This window comes from Lontra canadensis, unplaced genomic scaffold (assembly GCF_010015895.1).
Source record: "Lontra canadensis isolate GAN:19392208 unplaced genomic scaffold, GSC_riverotter_1.0 scaffold28, whole genome shotgun sequence".
NCBI lineage: Eukaryota > Metazoa > Chordata > Mammalia > Carnivora > Mustelidae > Lontra > Lontra canadensis.
In genome coordinates, this window is record NW_022631022.1 from 14,825,211 (window position 1) to 14,844,010 (window position 18,800).

The window sequence follows — 18,800 nt, forward strand, 5'->3', positions numbered from 1 at the left end:
ACATCAGCCAAAACATGTAATGCAATGAGAAGAATTTGGCAAACTGGGCACGACATTTCCAATCTTGCAAAACAAGGAGTCCTCCCGAACGTGGATGAATCCAGAAAATAAAAATTGTAAACACACTATATGTAATTTAAAGTAAAATAGAAAATAAAAACATAGCCAGTAGGGATCCGCAGTGGGAGGAAATGGGGTCATTTCTTCGTATTTTGGAGTAGGAGCTAACGGAGAAAATTTGAAGTTGATGTATCAAGAAGCAAAGATATTAGTTTGCTATTAGAGTTATGGAGAGAATGACCCTAGGAACTAAAAATTAAAAAATGAGTGACTGCGATTGCATCTAGGAAGAGGGGCTGGGATATAGCTCTCTCTGCCACGCTGGTACTTCTTACCATTTGCACTACTTTTTATAATGATCAGAAGTGACGACTGGGAACAACTCACGTATGTATGTGTGTGTGTGACTCCTATGTGTATCTTTCGAATATATGAACTATGTTTATATGAAACCCGTAAATATTATACACACAAAGAAACATCTTTACCATTTACACGTTCACATATATTCACATGCCATATTTATAAAAGGTCACTGACAGAATAAGAAAAAGAGAACTTTCTCTTTTTTTTTTAAGATTTTATTTATTTATTTGACAAACAGAGATCACAAGTAGGCAGAGAGGCAGGCAGAGAGAGAGAGGAAGGGAAGCAGGCTCCCTGCTGAGCAGAGAGCCCGATGCGGGGCTTGATCCCAGGACCCTGGAATCATGACCTGAGCCGAAGGCAGTTTTTAACCCACTGAGCCACCCAGGTGCCCCGTAAGAGAACTTTCTATGGGAAATTCCAAGTGGTCCGAGAAGATGGAATGCAGAAATGGATGCAAAAAAGCGCTGACACCTGCACATATTTCCCAGATAAGGAGGCTAGTGATAAACTGACGATAAGAGAAACTTACATCGAGCCCCCAGTTAGATGGACTGTCCACCCCGTGACTGCCCCACAGTTTCCTGTTAAGTTTCACACCTTCCCGCCTTGTTCTGGATTCTTGACCTGGCCCATTTGCGAAGTTCCTCCTTAAATAACAGTCAGGAGGTTGTCAACTCATCTTTTGTTCAACAGGAGACTAGAAATGGGGTTGAAGTAGAACCTGCCTTAAGAGAGCTAGGCTGTATTTGAGATTTGTCCAACATCTTCCCTTCATTTTCACTTATGTGGAGACAGAAACAACTCCACAAGGAAAAACCCGTTCTCTGAAGCCGGTCCCACTCCAGGGAAATTTACTGGAGAGTCACTGATACCAGAAATCATCACATCAGTGTTTGCTAAAAGCTGCTTTTAGCCCCAGGGGTTCTTCCCCATCACGTTAAGTGCACTCTGTCTAAACTCGGGATCACGTCTCCTTTGGCAGTGAAGCCCATTACAGTCATAACCCCGTCCCCGCCCTGCACCCGCTGACTCACTCCAGCCCCCTTTCACCAGAAGGAGCCAGAGTGTCAGTGTCCCCGAGGGAGAAAGCCTGAATTCCGAGTGCTTAAGAGAACAAAGTGGGGAGAGAAACACCTCGGCCTCCACGAGTCTTGTATTTAGCAAATAATAACACAAAACCCCAGAAACAGCGAGTAGAACGATTTTAACTCCATCCCTCCGCCACCGGAGGGACAGCGGTTTGCTTTTCTCCTTCCCCATGGCACCTCATCAAGACTCCAGTTCTGTTGCTTCCAACTCTGGGCCTTCCACAAACTTCCACAAAGAAGAAACCTATTTACTTGGTTCCTCGAGCACTCATTCTCTTTAGCCACAGCTGAGAAAGTGCAGGGCTGGGGACAAACCACAGAGACTTCCCCGCATACTTGCCAGGGAAGTCTCCGCTCACAGGAAAAACATCTGGATCCACCGAGAGCTCTTCTGAGAGCCCCCTTTTTGTTCCTCAGCCCCTCTGGGAGCCCCTGTCACTCCCCCTCCCTGGGAAACCCCCCTGTACTTCTCCAGGAGGCCCAGCCAGGCTCATTTCCATGGCCAGGGGACTGCAAAGTGCCTCCCAGCACGTCCGGTGGTGCCTGTGTCCTAGGCTTGCTTGTCATGACCTTTTTTGAGCCTCTTCTGCTGGACTGGGAGCCACTGAGGGCCAGAGTGTGTTCTCATCTCAGTGTCCCTGACCTACAGCCTAACACCTGACCCCGCCACTGATGTCAGCGCTGTGTTTATGGACTCCAAGAACCCATACTAGTGACCTGGCGTGTTGTACCAGTAGGTGTCAAAGATTGGAGTCTGCTCCAAAAGACCCTAAGAGTCTCTAGTCGTACTGGGGCTTGTCACCTTAACTTCCGCACATACAAAGTAAGCAAGCAAAAAAAAAAAAAAAAAAAAAAGAACAAAAAAACCCCTTCCTTATCTTTAAAGTCTACAGGCAGAGATCATTGGGACTGCATTTATTATTTATTTTCTAGTATTTCATAGAGGATATCTTAGGAGTCAAGCAATCCTGAAAACACACCAGATGCTTAAAATTCCCAGATGACATCACAAGGTAGGGCTTCACATGAAACATGCACATTTGAGGGCATTAAGCATTTACTGGCAGGAACTTATCTGTAGTTTCACTTTCCATCACTTTACACCTGACCCAACAGGGAATGCGCAGAAGCTACATTACACTTGACATGTTGGGGCTCTCAGCAATCGTGTTTTTTTTATTTATTTATTTATTTATTTATTTATTTATTTATAGATTTTCTTTATATATTTGACAGAGAGAGAGAGAGAGAGAGGATGCACAGGCGGGGGAGCGGCAGAGGGAGAGGGAGAAGCAGGCTCCCCAAGGAGCAGTAAGTGCAAAGTTGGGACTCCATCCCAGGACCCTGGATCGAGACCTGAGCTGAAGACAGACCCTTAACCGACTGAGCCCCCCAGGTGCCCCAGCAGTCGTGTTTTATTGCCCGGCGAAGGGAAAGAGTTCTGAACCCTAGCTAATCCACGGGACCAAAGAGGGCTCTGAGCAAGTCTGACCACCTCCACCACAGTTTTGTGACTGAGCACTCTGGAAAATGCCATGGCGAGACTCTGCTCTGGTCTAGGCTCCCGGAGAGGCAGGCAAGCCTTGCTGACTTCTCCAGGCCCGAACGCCGTTATTTTCCTGCGTGTCAGCTTCCCGTGTGCACAGTCAACACTGCGGAACAGGTGGTATTCCCCCGCATCCCAGATGGGAAGCGCCTTGCCCAAGGAAGCTGGGGCTCCCGGCTAGCACAGTCTGCTCCCAAGCCCAGTATTTCAGACACCTTGCGGCCTAACCTCCAATTACATCAGTTAATGAGCTCGCTTCTGACCCTGCACTGTGTTTCTAAAAGTTTCTCACGCATCCATCTCATGTATGGGAGTCAAGCAAGGCCCATGTGAAATCTCCAGGTTTTGAGACATTACAGAACAAGATACCCACTAAAACTGTGGTTATTTAAAGTGGATAAGAGGAGGCCGGAGGGGAAGAAAGGAAGGACCCTGCGACCTGGCAGGTATCACGGCATCTTAAGGCTCTAGCACAATCCTACCTCCCTGTCCTTGACTAAGCTGTTTCTTTTGCCCCCAAATGCCCTTTTGTCCCTTCCCACCATCCTTAGGAGCCCAGCTCAACTGTTCCCTCTTCAGCGCAGTCTTCCCCAACCCAGCGTGGCCTCCTGTTCTGCTCCCAGAGTTCCTCCCCCTCCCCAAGTGCTCCAGCGCCAAGGGCAGGGATGTCCAGACTGCTTGCCCTGGGCACCTCTCTGCCCCAGGACCACAAGGGTCTTGAGGGAAGGACTGTGAGCAGTGACGAGATACTGTTCCCAGATCTGGAAGCCTGCCAAACTACTTCCCCTAATTCATGCCACCCCTTCTATGCATTACAGTATATAACACAACTGAGACCTGTACTGTGGGGGCAGTCGAGAATTTGGGGGGATCTCCTGGGCACTTAGTTTAAGGGGTGAAATTCTGAAATCAAGGGATGTTTCCAAACCATCCTGGCCTACCTTCCTTTCTTTCTCTTCTCTCAGACAGGAACTGGAGAGATCTCTAAAGGCACATATTCCTTTTTAATCTTTGGAGAGGACGTAAGTGATAACCTATATTCCCTTCACCTCCTTCATCCTGGAGTAGGAAGACTAACACAATTTGGAGGTTCATGCTCCCTCTTCCTGTCGCCCACTGGCGCAGGGTGGGGGTGTACATGCATGTCCACATGAGGTCACCCATGCTAAGGTGCCAGAGCACATGGGTCCACACAGGAGGTGTGCAAGGAAGACCCCACACGGCAGGACGAAACAGCTCTCTTCAGAAAGGCCTGCTTGCAAGGTGGGTCCTTGGCTGGCATCTGGGAACTTGGATTTCAGAAGGGTTTCCATCATTCCCTGGGGGAATAAGAGTGACTCACTACGCCCAAACTATTTGCTTTAGCAATATAATTTATGCTCAACACCTGCTTTCCTCCTAGGAGTCTGGAATTTTGGTACGTGGCAGGCAGAGGGCGCCTATGTGGTCAGCCCCCAATAAAAACCTTGGTCACCGAGTCTCAAACGAGCTTCCCTCGTAGATGACACTTCATGCCCATTGTCACAACTCCTGGCTGGGGGGACAAGCACATCCTGTGCGACTCCACTAGGAGAAGACAGGAACCGTCTGCCTGGTTTCCTCTAGATTTTGCCCCATGCACCTTTCTCTTTGCTGATCTTGCTCTGTGCCCTTCCATTGTAATAAATCATAGCTATGAGTCCTCCCAGTAAATCATCAAACCTAGGAGAGGTCTTAAGGACCTTAACATAGGGAGTTTCAATGGGGGACAGGGGATGACTCAAGAGCCAAGAAGCCTTGGGCTTATAAAAGAAGACAGGCAGTCACGGGACCTCTAAGGAATGGCATCTCTCCATAAGGGTCAGTAGGATGGGACTCGGGATGATGGGGTGCACTGGGAAGGACACCGTGTGAAATGTTACACACAAGAAAAGGGAACTGAAGCTACATAACCCTTTGTCAACATTCACCTCTCTGTCCTGGGTTGAAGGTGTTACTACTGCCAGATATCATAAATTCACAAGAATTTTCTGAGATTATTTGCAAGTCAATGTCCTTAGTAGTGGAGTCATCCCAGCACCCAGAGAAGCCACGATGTTTACATGGAGAGAGGTGGCTCTGCTCTCAGCAGCACAGGCCTAGCAAAATGTGCATCCTTGAAAAATGGAGGTGAAGTGACAGAAATACTAAGTAGACATCACATGCGTGCCAAGTGCCCTCTCTCTTTTTCTTTCACTTTATGATTTATGTGGTTTTGAAAATTAAGAAACATAGTAGTCAATGGGAGGAGGCGTTCTACATTTGAGATGAATTCATCTCATTTACTTTTTTAAAGATTTTAATTTTAAAAATTTTTAAGAGAGAAAGAGAGAGAATCCTAAGCAGACTCCAGGTCCAGTGCGGAGCCCATCTCGAAGTCACGAGGCTTGAACCCTTGACCCCGAGATCGTGACCCTAAGATCACGACCCGAGCCGAAATCAAGAGTCAGATGCTTAGCCAAATGAGCCCCCACAAGTGCCTCTGAATCTTGAGGATCCTTAAAAGGAGAGTAATGATTTCAAGAACTGGGTCCATGTATGATCACGGACACAAGTATTTCTTTCTGATTTATAAAGCCCTATCTTAACATCACCTCCTTTGAGCCTCCTAAGGATTCTACAAGACAGATAGTACGACTTCTCTTTCATCTTCCATGGCACCTTGGCCTGTTGCAAGACAAGCGGTGGTGCTTAATTAAGACTTAATGGTTGACTGGTTTGTAATGGCTTTAGAAAAATTACTGCTTTACAAAAATTAATAATTCCTGAAGTCTGTCAGTGGAAGAACACGCTAAAAAGCCAGGCATTCAAAGGAATTATTAAAATCACAAATTAAGTCATTTCTATGGGCTCTATAGCAGGAAATATATTTTTAATGAGGAAATTGAAGCTAATATGTAACAGCTGCCCTGTTGCCCAGTAACAGAATATTAAAGCAGATTAAATTATTAATGAAAAATGTAGCAACTTGGAAATTTAACCTTTGAACATTCTCTTATTCTTTTCTCCTTGAGATATACTCTTTAAACTGACATATTTTTTGAAAAACCACTTTTGGTCATCTTACGTAGTTTCCATTTATAATTTGCTTTGCTACTGATCAGCTATGGAATCTTCAGCAAGTTACTCAGTCTCAGACTTTTTCATCATACAATACGCAAAGTCCTCACGCCTGGAATGGCAGGACACTGACTGGAACCTACGGATGCTGGTCAAACCTCCCCCAACTCCCACGTCTTGGGCACCACCACCTTCGGCCGTAAAGTAACCAAACTGCACTTGCCCCACTGACCTGTGCACAAATAAATATTGTTGACAGGAAGTCCCTGAGGATGGGGGGTTGTGTGATACGCAGCAACAGCGACTGTCAAGAAGTCTGAAGTCACAACCTTATGAAAAGGGGAAGTGTCCGTGGAGAACTCATGGAGAGAGGAGAGAGGGAGAGAACATGCAGGGGTGCATTAACAGGGCCTCAAGGACCGGGCCCTCACCGTTCCACGTGATGGCAAAGAGGAAAGCGGGGCAGAAGCGGGCCTGGCCCAGAGCGGCAGTGTGTACTCACGTTGGTGTTACACAGCTTGTACTGTCGGTAGGCCCCGATGCAGGAGATGGCTGCAGACCGGGCGGGCTGTGAGGAGCTCTGCGCTGCCCTGGGGGCCCCCGGGTCGTGGCTGCTGCCGCTTTCCAGGCCGTGGAAGAGACTGGAAGCTGCGGGGAAGCCTGGGTCATGGGTCAACGGCAGCTGGTAGACGGAGGCCTCGGAGGTCTGCAGTCCAGAACGGGGGCCCCCGTCACTCTGGTACAGAGACCCGTGCTGGGGACCCCGGTGGGCTGGCAGGCTGTAGCCATGGCTGGGACCCGATGCCCCCTGCGACCTGGAAGGCCTCTGCCTCCGAAGCCTCTGCGGCGAGTGTGCCGAGTCCGTCTGCAGTGGCAGGATGTACGGGGCCTTACCGTAGCCATACTTGCCAGGGCCGATAGGGCCGCGGGTCCTGCTCCTGAAGAAAGACACACAAACAGAGATGAAAGGAGTCACAGCGTGTTCCCCATTAACCCCGACGCTGTGGTCACAACGGAGGGGACTGAGTAGGGATGGAAACTCTGGGAGAGAGCCTGTGGCAGACCAGGGAGGTGGAGGGCGGGCCTCCCAGGAGAAGGGGACATCATGGAAGCCGGCGCAGAGACGCTCCACGGAGGCTGGAAAGTCGAATGAAGGTGGGCGATGTGAGTGGTGGAAAACGAGGTTGGAACTGTACGCTGTGGTCAGCATGTGACTGATGGCGGGCCCTAGGGCCTGCTGGCAAGCTGTTGGGAGCCACTGGGGTTTTTTGAGAAGTATAAGGATGTAATTGTAATTTCGGCCACGGTAACTTCCTGTTCATTTGTTTTCTCTGAAAATAATCTGTGGGGTTTTTTTTTTTTCTCGCTCAACGGTGCCTGAGACTTCAGGCTGGTTTCCATTACCATTCATGCCCAAATAGCTTTTCCAGGTAAGTGGAATTTAGCTAAGCGACCACACCCGAACGCGGCCCTGAGGCCTGACTTGCACTGGGTCACACTTAATCGCTGAAGAAACCAGAGGAGGTGCAACGGTGGCTCTCCATCACTCTTGAGGCAACCCAAGCCGAACGGTGGGGGAACCGGCATCTTCGTGTTGGCATCATCTTTAGACTTTGTCAAGACCTGTTGCCTTGTGAGGCCTTAGAAAAAATCACGTAAACTCTTCTGTGCTGGTGCATGTTATGGCTGGGAGAAAGCCCTGGTTTGTGGTATTTATCTACATCCAGGATATAATCGTTTCTGCCACGGCCGATCTCAAGCCACCATCATGAAGACGCAATGAGCTCTGGTGAATGGGACAGAACGGCTGTAGCACACCACACTGCATGTCAATTTATTGGGCGACTACTGTTTACAAAACCGAGAGCTAGGAATGGTCAAGAACATAAAAGTGACTCAGATACGGTTCCCAAGTCTCCAGCCTTACCACAGAAAGCAGCCAGGACATAACGCAAGGTGAGGTAAGGGCCTTGAGAGCAGCTACACACGGGAATGTGGGAATTCTGAGGCTAGAGGAAACATTTCTGTCTGCAGGGATGTGAGAAGTGTTTCACCCTCACTGGCCCAAGTTGGCGAGCAAGGTTCCAATACTGTGGAAGGACCTGAAGAAATCGTTTCTTACTTCTTTGGAAAATGTCTGAGCTAGATCTAATGACCACGAAGGTCATTCCAGCTCTAAAATTATATGCTTCCATAATAATTAATTCTACATTTATGTAAAATTGGAAATGTGCCCAAGGGTTTTCTACAGGATGGCTCCATTAAAATAAGCACATTAAAACAGCAATCAAGGTGAAACATTAATTTCTGTCCTCATGAGGAAATTCTTTCTTCACCCTATGTAACCACTGAATATAAAATTTAACAGACCACAACTAATTATTAACATCTTTATCACTAATTGCACCTTCATTCTTAGCTGATACGGTTTTGAATTAAACTGTGCTACAGTGTTTATTTTGCCTTGAAGCACTTCTCGATTAATCTTGGCAACACTTGGGACTCTGTTAATGAGGGGCGATCCAGCGTGCTGCTTTCAGAGATGCAATTAAGAAGTTAGTCTTAAAAATATATATAACTTGTATGTAATTTGCCTTTTTCTTTCTTGTGGCAGGCCAGGTAAAATGAATGACATCATGTACAGGTGAGGGAAAGAATTTCTTTAAGTGTGTGTGTGTGTGTGTGTGTGTGTGTGTGTGTGTGTCTTTTCCTTTTAAGATCTGAAAACCTACCAAGAATTCCAGCCTCCAGCTGGGTGGAGATGCCCGCTGAAGGTAAGAGAGAAATGAGAACACGTGCAGCAGGGCTTCTCAAACTTGGATGTGCCCAGCAATCAGCTAGGCATCTTGTTGGAGGCAGATCCTGACTCAGCTGGTCTGGGGTGGAGCCTGAGACTCTGCATTTCCAGCAAGCCCCCAGCTTTTAAGGAACTGAAATTCTAAACCAAAGGGTGAGAACCCAACCATAAAAGTGATCTTTTTTTTTAAGGACTTACTGATTGATTTGAGAGAGCGAGAGTGCAAGAGCAGAGGGGAGGGGCAGAGAGAGAGAGAGAGAGAGGGAGAGAGCAACTCAAGCAGACTCCCGGGGAGGGGCTCGATCTCATGACCCTAAGATCATGACCTGCGCTGAAACGAAGAGTCAGACCCCCTTAACCGACTGCAGCACCCAGGCGCCCCAAGAATGATCATGTTTAATGGACAACAACAGCTATAAAATTTTCTTCTGGCATAATAGAAATCTGCTGGCCCAGGCCAGGACGCACCACTACAGCTCACCTACCGAGAGCTCCTGAACTGGGACTGACTCGATCCTGCTCTTGGGGAACAGAGGCAGCAGATGGAGAACCTACTGATGACCTGAACAAGCCTCTTTCCAAAGGCCGCCTGTCTCCCAGAGCAGGTGACCCACGCATGTGCTGACGGACATGTTTGTACCCACGTTGCCTTCCAGGAGCCTCAGCTGAAACTGGAGAACCATGCAAAACCCCCACGAACAGCAGCACCCCTGGAGACACGATGTTTCAGAAATGAACGAGCAGCTGACTGGGATGAGCAAGCCAATAAGAATGAGCAGCCCATCTGGCCCCGCGGGGCCAGATCCTACACCAAGTATGCCCTTTCCAGAGCTTCCAAGACCATGTAGCACACCCACAGATCCAGCTGCTGCTGGTCCTTTAGGTCCCTGGGGACCCAGGTCTTCTGGCCCTTGGGAACCTGGAATGGGAGGACAATACCCTACCCCTCATATGGCATATCCATCTCCAGGCCCATATTCCGCGGCCCACCCCCAAGCACCAGAGGCAGTGCCACCTGTTCCATGGGGCACTGTTCCACCAGGAACCTGGGGTCCAACAGCACCATACCCTGCCCCTGCAGGATCATATCCCACACCAGGACTCTATCCCACTCCCAGCAATCCCTTTCAAGTGCCTTCAGGACCTTCTGGTGCCCCACCGATGCCTGGTGGCCTCCATTCTTACCATTAAGTTAAGAGACGAAGAGATGACACTTTGTTTTTTTATGAAGTACATATATATGTACACACATGCATGCATATGTGAAAATTGCTGGTTTCACTATTGTTAGAGGCCATTCATGAAAGAACAACTCTTGCACCTCTCAGAGAAGACATCTGCCTCTTGTACTTGGATGTATAGTACATCTGATGGATGCAATCAGATAAAAATGTAAAAAAAAAAAAAAAAAAAAGAATGAGCAGCCGGTTGGGGTGTGACTGTGAGGGATGGGATTTCTGTACCCGTGAGTTGGGATGCTGCAGCGAGGGGCAGACCCCTCCCGCCTGGCCAAGATAGCATGTGTCTTCCTTACAGCGGGCAGAGCTCCTCATCGTGACAGTTCAGGATGGCCCCTTCCCTGCCAGGACAGAGTCCATCTGGACGCGTGCAGGGTGGTCGCTGCGAGCTAGGCAGATTTATGCAGCGCTGGGGTAACAAGCACAGATGTGGCCAAGGCAAACTGTGTGGCCAGTTAACCCTTCCAGGGGACATGCAGTGGGTACCTGGGAAGCTGTGGGCTCAGTTAGCTCTGTTTGGTCTCTCCATAACCCATCTCTGCAACTTTACTTTGCAATCCTCACTTGACAAATTTTGGAAATGTAGGTCTTGAGAAAGAAACAGAAAAAAGCCCAGTTTGGATATCAGGGGCCTAGGTGTGAGCACAGCATAGAGGTTAGTGACATGAGCTCTGAAGCCAGGTTCCTGGGTTGGAATCCCAGGTCTGCCACTTGCTAACTTACGCAGCTTTGGGCAAGTTACTCCATCTTTTGATGCTTCCACTTCTTCCCACGGGGCCAGAGCTAGGATGAGGCCATGAAGGCACACAGGATACAGCACTGAGGGGCCGTGCAGGTGCTGGTAGCATCTCAGAGTGCTGTCTCCTTAAATGTTGTGCCCAAGGGCCCCCGCTCTAGGCCCAGTCCTGTCCTGTATGCATTTACAAACAAAGATGAGGACAGTACCTTCCTTACAGGCTGCTGTAAAGAATAAACAGTAAAAGCAGAAGAGTTAAATAATGCCTAGCACAGAGCACGCAGGATGTAAGTATTTCCTTTAAAACATAAAGTTGTAGGGGCGCCTGGGTGGCTCAGTGAGTTAAAGCCTCTGCCTTCGGCTCAGGTCATGATCCCAGAGTCCTGGGATCGAGCCCCGCATTGGCTCCCTGCTCGACAGGGAGCCTGCTACCCCCTCTCTCTCTGCCTGCCTCTCTGTCTACTTGTAATCTCTGTCTGTCAAATAAATAAATAAAATCTTTAAAAAAATAAAATAAAGTTGTAACTTCACCACTTACTAGCTCTCTGAACTGTGGCGGACAACGCACCATCTGTTTTCTTACCTATAAAAGGAGAGCACACCCCCTTGGAGGGCTGTGATAAAGGGGACAGGTAACAGCAAGTGTTGGAGACGATGCAGAGAAACTGGAGCCCTCGAATGTTCCTGGAGGGAATGTAAAATGGGGCAGTCACTTTGGAAAGCTATCTGGATGTTCCTCAGTGAGGGCAAATGTAGTGTCACCATACGGCCCAGCAATTCCAATCTTAGCTATTTACCCAAGAGAAATGAAAACCTACGTCCACACAAAAACTCGTACGTGTATGTGCGTAACTGCTTTCATCACAACAGCTAGGAGACAGAAACGACTCATGTCCATCAAGCGATGAGTGGGCGAACAAAACACAGTATATCCAAAGAATGGGTTATTATTCAGCCATAAAAGAGATGGAGTACTGAGGTAGGCTACAACAGAGATGAACCTCAAAAACATTCTAAGTGAATGAGGCCAAGCAAAAAAGGCCGCATATCCTACTGATATGCACTACCCAGGAGAGACAAATCCACAGAGAAAGAAAGTAGGTGACACAATAGCCAAACTATGGAGAAAGCCCAAATGCCCGACTGATGAATGAATAAAGTGGTAAGCGCGTGCACGCGCGCGCACACACACATGCACACTGGAATACTACTCAGCTATCAAAAAGAATGAGGTCGTAAAAAAGGGAGGGGCGCACCTGGTTGGCTCAGTGGGCTAAAGCCTCTGCCTTCAGCTCAGGTCATGATCCCAGGGTCCTGGGATCGAGCCCCGCATCAGGGTCTCTACTCAAGTGGGGAGCCTGCTTCCTCCTCTCTTTCTGCCTGCCTCTCTGCCTACTTGTGATCTCTGTCAAAGAAATAAATAAAATCTTAAAAAAAAAAAAAAGAATGAGGTCGTGCCATTTGCAATGATGTAGATGGAGCTAGAGAGTGTTATGCTAAGCAAAATAAGTCAGAGAAAGACAAATATCATTTGCTCTCACTCGTGGAATTTAAGAAACAAAATGGATGAACATATGGGAGGGGGGAGAGAAAAAAAGAAAGAGGGAGAGAAACCATGAGAGACTCGTAACAGAGAACAAACTGAGGGCTGATGGAGAGAGGTGGGAGGGGAATGGGCTAGGTGGGTGATGGGCGTTAAGAAAGACACTTGTTGTGATGAGCCCTGGGTGTTGTATGCCAGTGATGAACCACCAATCATCCTGAAACCAATACTGAACTGTATATCAACTAACCAGAGTTTAAATTAAAAAATTAAATAATAATTAAAAAAGAAAGATTAGTAGTTGCCAGGGCATGGGGGAGGGAAAAATAGGGAGTGACAGCTAATGAATATAGGGTTTCTTTTTGGGGTGATGGAAATGTTCTGTAATTAGACAATGGAGACAGCTGCACAGCCTGTGAATATAATAAAAACGACCGAATTAAGCACTTTATTTATTTTTTTAAAGATTTATCTGTTTTAAAGAGAGGGAGCACTAGAGCAGGGGGAGGGGTAGAGGGAGGGGCAGAGGGAGAAGGAGAAACAGACTCTCTGCTGAGCTGGGAGCCTGATAAAGGGCTCGATCCCAGGACCCTGAGATCATGACCTGAGCCAAAATCAAGAGTCATGCTTAACTGAGGGAGCCACCCAGGCGCCCCACTGAATTACACTTTAAATGGTCAGTTTTATGGCATATTAATCATATCTCAATAAAGCTGTTACTTTGTAAAATATTAGACCATGAATAATTCCTGTCTTATCTACTTAAGATGATATTTTTAAAGATGAAATTGAGGTTACCAATAGGGATGCACTTTTTGATTCTGAAAGCAGCTTCTCTCATTTTGTTTTCCATCATCTGTTTCCACGACCATCGACAAACCTTCACAGAGCAGATTCTATGAACTTCTACTGAGCACCCCGTGTAATGTCTTCTCTGTTCACACTGCAGGCCCTGATAACAGAAGTAGAGGCAGAGCCTCCCTCCCCCACAGGACGGCCCAAGGACAAGAACCTGACAGTAAGGGCTCTGACGCCAGGTTCCGGCCCCAGTCCTTCCAGTGACCTACTGTGGGTGTCTGCGAAATTGTTGTTTCTTGAGATAGTGGCAAATAGCATTTTGGAAAGGGTAACAAGCATAAAATGTTTTCCTTCCAACAGGCTGGCTGCCAGCCAGGGCCTCATTATGTGTGATGTTGTGCAGCTTTGTGACATTAGTCCTGGCCAGTGTGAGGACCCCAGCACAGACGCCCTATCTAGTCTCCTTCTTCTCAACCCTGCGCACGTGCCTGAGAACTGTGTCCTTACAACCATCCCCCGTAACTGACAACACCCACACTTCTCCAGCCTGCCCAGAACCTTCCCAAGTGCTAACCCCACAGACCCAGCTGAACTCTGGACTAGAGAGAGAGAGTCTGCTTCTCACCTGGGCATCTTGTCAAGATCCAGCTTCTGATTCAGGAGGTCTGGGTGGACCTCGGATTCTGCATTTGTAACAAGCTCCCAGGTGATGCCGAAACCGTGGGTCTTGGGACCACACCTGGCCCACTCATCCCGAGACACATCCCAGATTCCACACATTCAAGCCCAAATTCATCATCTTTCCCCCTCCAAGACTGTTCTCCTTCTAGTTCTTCCTATAGTCTCCATGTCAGCAATTCTCAGAATTGAGGAAATGTCAGGATCACCAGGAAGGCTTGTGAAGACGGGCCGCTGAGCCCATCTGCAAAGGAGATGTGGGGCGGGATCTAAGTATCTGCATTTCTAACCCGCTGCCAGGCAATGCTGATGCTGGTGGTCTGGGGACCACACGGTGGAAACCGCTGCCCTGTTTCACCCCCCACGTACCCCACCATCCCCCAGAGTTGGCTGGCTCTTCCACTCTCCCCACATCTCTGTTTCCAGTCCACCCTCTTCGGCTCTGCCACCCAGCCTGCATGGCCCGGCTCCTGCCACCTCTCATGTCAAGGCCCCGGGCATGGCCCGGACCACCCACACCAAACTCCGTGTACTCACTTCTCATGCGCTGCTCATGCTACTTCCTCTCAAGGCTGCCTTCTCCTGCTCCATGTCCTGGACTGATGACCTCTTCCTGCTTCGGGGGCCCCCTTCACTGCATAAAAGCCACCCCCTTCTCTTTCGTCCTCCCCCATGGACCCCATGGGACTGTTTAGTTACAGTAGGATTTGTTTAGGCTGCCTCAGTTTACCAGGCTGCAGGCTCCTTCAGGGCCGGGGATATCTCTAATTTGTCTTCTATCCAGAGCACCTGGCTCGGTGACACAGGAGGTGTTGAGCGACTGTTGAAGAACTGAAACACCAAAGAAATGAATGGCTCAAACCACGATGGCCAAAGGAAGGAAAATCCCCTCTTCCCATTCACGCATTTGTTTCACTTTTGCCTTACGAAATACTATATTTTATGAAAACACTGCTAAACTGGTGTGGCGTGGAGGATAAGGCCATATCCCTCTATGTAAAGATAAAAGTCTCATCCACTGGGAGGGGTCATTCCTGGTATCAAGCCCTGGAGAACTAACAGGTTCTCGGAATGCAAAGAGGGAGCTGGCAGGGGCTGGGATTCAGCCTTTATTCTCAAAAGGAGGGAAGAATTAAGGGGTCGGGCGCCTCCGTGCATGTCTGTGAGAGCTGGAGAGCCACCGGACGAGGCTGGCTGGCAGCTGCCTGTGGCCATTGGACGGCTTCCCGCCTCTTTGCTGAGCACTGAGTGGAATGGGCAGAGGGTGCAGCCTGCCGTCCAGAAGCCAAGCTGTTCGCATTTCTTAGACTCTCCATGTTTATTTCCCTTTTGTTTGGCCTTAGAGCTCAGACAAGTCTCTGTGAGGGGCCCCGGCTGTCTCAGCTGTGCTAACATGAACCACACATGGGTCGCCGCATCCAACAGAGCAGTGGCCCCTGGGACAGGCCTGCGAGGAGCCCCAGGAGTCCGAGCCCGGGCACCGTGCGGAAGTCGGACCTCCATGAAGGAGGCTGCCAGTGAGGCCAGCTCTCCCTGCTCCAGAGGGAGGGCTCCTTGCCCTGCCTGATCCTGGGGGCTCTGGCTGTCGTGGCATTCAGAGAAGCCGCATTCCTCTGTAGCTGAGTACCTGAGTTGAATAGCTAGGGAAGCCGCGATCAGATCTTCCACAGGAAAGATGGGAGGTTGCTGACGACTAGAGATGCCGGGCAGAAGCAGGGGAGCCGAGGAGTCCCTGTGCCCGATGCTGCTGAGAAAAGTCGGAGCTCCTACGGATTCCTACTACATCTAGTGAGTCACCTCCGCATGATTTTAAGGAATCCTTGATGCCATAGTCACATTTGCCACTGTTATATATCAAAATGAAACTCTAACCAAGCCAACGTTATGGAGCCCATTTGGCTTGCCCGTCTCCACACCTGAGACAGGCCCAAGGACATACAAAACTAAGTATCACAATCTCTTGGTTACAAATGGGGGGTGTTGCCTCCACATAAGTCCCCCAGATATGCACCTCCTTCTCTCTTCCTCCTCTCACTAAGAAAACAAAGCATTTCTAGTTGGCCCCTTATGCTGGGAGAGAGGGAGGGAGATGTCATTTGCAATTACCATCCAGTGAAATATTTTCTCCAAAATCCATTGGATGACCAAATGCATCTTTTAAGAGGTTTTTATAAACAATTTGAAAGATGCTGGACAGTAGGAATCATAAACAGGAGTTATCTTTCCACATGCTTACAAAAGTACACGGAGGGGTGCCTGGGTGGCTCAGTCAGTTGAGCGTCCAACTCCTGGTTTCAGCTCAGGTCATGATCCATGCGTCATGAGATCAAGTCCCGTGTCAGTCCACATGGGCCATGGAGACTGTTTGGGATTCGCTCTCTCCCTCTGCCCCTCCTCCCACTTGTGTGTGTGCACGTGCATACGTGCATTCTCTCTCGCTCTCTCTCCAAAACAATAAAATAAAATAAAATACATAGGGGCGCCTGGGTGGCTCAGTTGGTTAAGCCTCTGCCTTTGGCTCAGGTCATGATCTCGAGTTGGGATCGGCTAGGATAGAGCTTCAGTTAGACTCCCTACTCAGCGGGGAGTTTGCTTCTCTTTCTCTGTTCCCCCCCACCACTTGGGTGCACTCTCTCTCTCTCTGCCAGTAAGTCAATAAAATCTTAAAAATAAATTATAAATGTGAAACACAACCCACATGTCCTTAGATGGGGGAATAAGGAGCGAGTTAAATGATGGTATGTAAAGATACTGGGGGACCTGCTTAAAAGAACAAGCCAGATGCATATATACTGCAACAGAGTGACCTCCAAAACACATGTAAGTAAAAAAGAACTAAACACCAAAGACACTGAACATTGGAAGTACATGTTGCTGCTGTGTGCAAAAAAGAAGAAAGAAACAGAATAGAGAAAAAAATGTACATTGTATATAAAAACGCATATAAATAGGATATATTTCTGAAGGGTGCAAACCTGGGAAATCAGTTAAGAGGAAGTTGAGACAGACTCATTTGTCATTTCTTATCCTATGTGCTACCATAAAAAATGTCTTTTTTGTAGTATCCAAGATGCATAAAGAACTTATAAAACTCAACACCTAAAAAACAAATAATCCAATTTAAAAATGGGCAGAAGACATGAACAGACATTTCTCCAAAGAAGACATCCAGATGGCCAACAGACACATGAGAAGATGCGCAGCATCACTCATCATTGGGGAAATAAAAATCAAAACTACGACAAGATACCAATTCAGACTGGTCAGAATGGCTAAAATTAATAAGACAGGAAACAACAGGTATTGGCGAGGATGCGGAGAAAGAGAAACCCTCCTACACTGTTGGTGGGAACGTAAGCTGGTGCAACCACTCTGGAAAACAGTATGGAGGTTCCTCAAAAAGTTGAAAATAGAGCTATCCTTGGATCAGCAATTGTGCTACTGGGTATTTACACACAGGATAAAAAAATACTAATTTGGGATATGTGCACCCCTATGTTCATTGGAACGTTATCTATAATAGCCAAGATATGGAAGCAACCCAAGTGCCCATCAATTGATGAATGGATAAAGAAGATGTGGTATATACACACAATGGAATATTACTCAGCCAGAAAAAGAATGGGTCTAGGGGCATCTGGGTGGCTCAGATGGTTAAGCAACTGACTTTAATTGCAGGTCATGATCTCGGTGCCCTGGGATCCCCATGTCAGGTTCCCCATTGAGCAGAGAGTCTCCTTCTCCCTCTCCCTCTGCCCTAACCCCAACTCATGTGTGCTTGTTCTCTCAAATAAATAAATAAAATCTTAAAAAAAAAAAGAATGACATCTTGTCATTTACAACAATACAGATAAAGCTAGAAAGCATTAAGCTAAGTGAAATAGTTCAGAGAAAGACAAATACCATATGATTTCACTCATATCCAGAATTTAAGAAACAAAACAAGCAAGCAAGTGAAAAGAAAAGAGAGAGAGAGAGACAAACACAAATCAAGAAACAGACTCTGAACTCTAGAGAACAAACCAGTGGTCACCAGAGGGGAGGTTGCGGGGAGGGATGGGTGACACAGGCGATGGGGTTGAAGGAGGGCACTTGTCGCAATGAGGGTGTCGTATGGAAGTGTTCAATCACTATACCGTATGCCTAAAACTAACATGGCGCTGTATGTTATCTACACTGGGATTAAAATAAAAACTTAAAAAAATGGTTTTTCCCTGCCTTTTGCACAGGCTTTCAATACATGGAAGCGACATAAAAAGGAAAATGCTAACCTGTTTTTCCACTGAATTTTATAGAACGTAACTGTGTTTGGGAGTGGGAGGGTCCTAAGGAGCAAATACAGAAACCTCCCCCCAGCCTCTCGAGGCTGCATCTGCTGTACGAATAACATCACAAAGGGAAACCAAGTCAGGAACCTTAATACTTAATTACGCAGACATTTTGACTGGATATAAAATACCCACTTATGAACAGGCTGTGAGCCCCAAAGACTGAGGGGCAGAAATCATCATGGGACCAAATGTTCCTCTGAAATATCACTGTAAATATCGGGAAATAGACTCCCAGAAAGTTTTTAGATCAGTGAAGACCAATGCCAGCCTCATGCCCAAGCGGAGTCTCAGGCAACACAAGTCTATGTAAGGAACAGCCATAACGATGATGCCCCAGTCTAGTACTTTCGGTGATGACAGACACCCCAGTGCCCACTCCCAGACTGCCTGACACCATCTCCACCCATCGGGTACCCAAGTCAGGAGGAGCAAGCTCATGTGCTTTCGACTTCTCTCTCCACTGGCTTTGTCTTTCTTAACACGGCCCTGGTCACCACCCTCAATTTCGTAAAATCATCATGGCTCATCCCTGCCTAGA

At 47.8% G+C, this 18,800-nt stretch overlaps 1 protein-coding gene across 1 annotated transcript in view; it reads right to left on the bottom strand.

Annotated features, from left to right (window-relative positions):
* The window catches only part of THSD4 (thrombospondin type 1 domain containing 4), a 551,822-nt gene that overhangs the window by 436,491 nt on the left and 96,531 nt on the right, over window positions 1-18,800 (bottom strand). Inside the window, exon 5 of the mRNA XM_032864919.1 lies at window positions 6,644-7,079. Within this exon, the coding sequence (XP_032720810.1) occupies window positions 6,644-7,079 (436 nt within the window). The remainder of the gene's footprint in view (window positions 1-6,643; window positions 7,080-18,800) is intronic.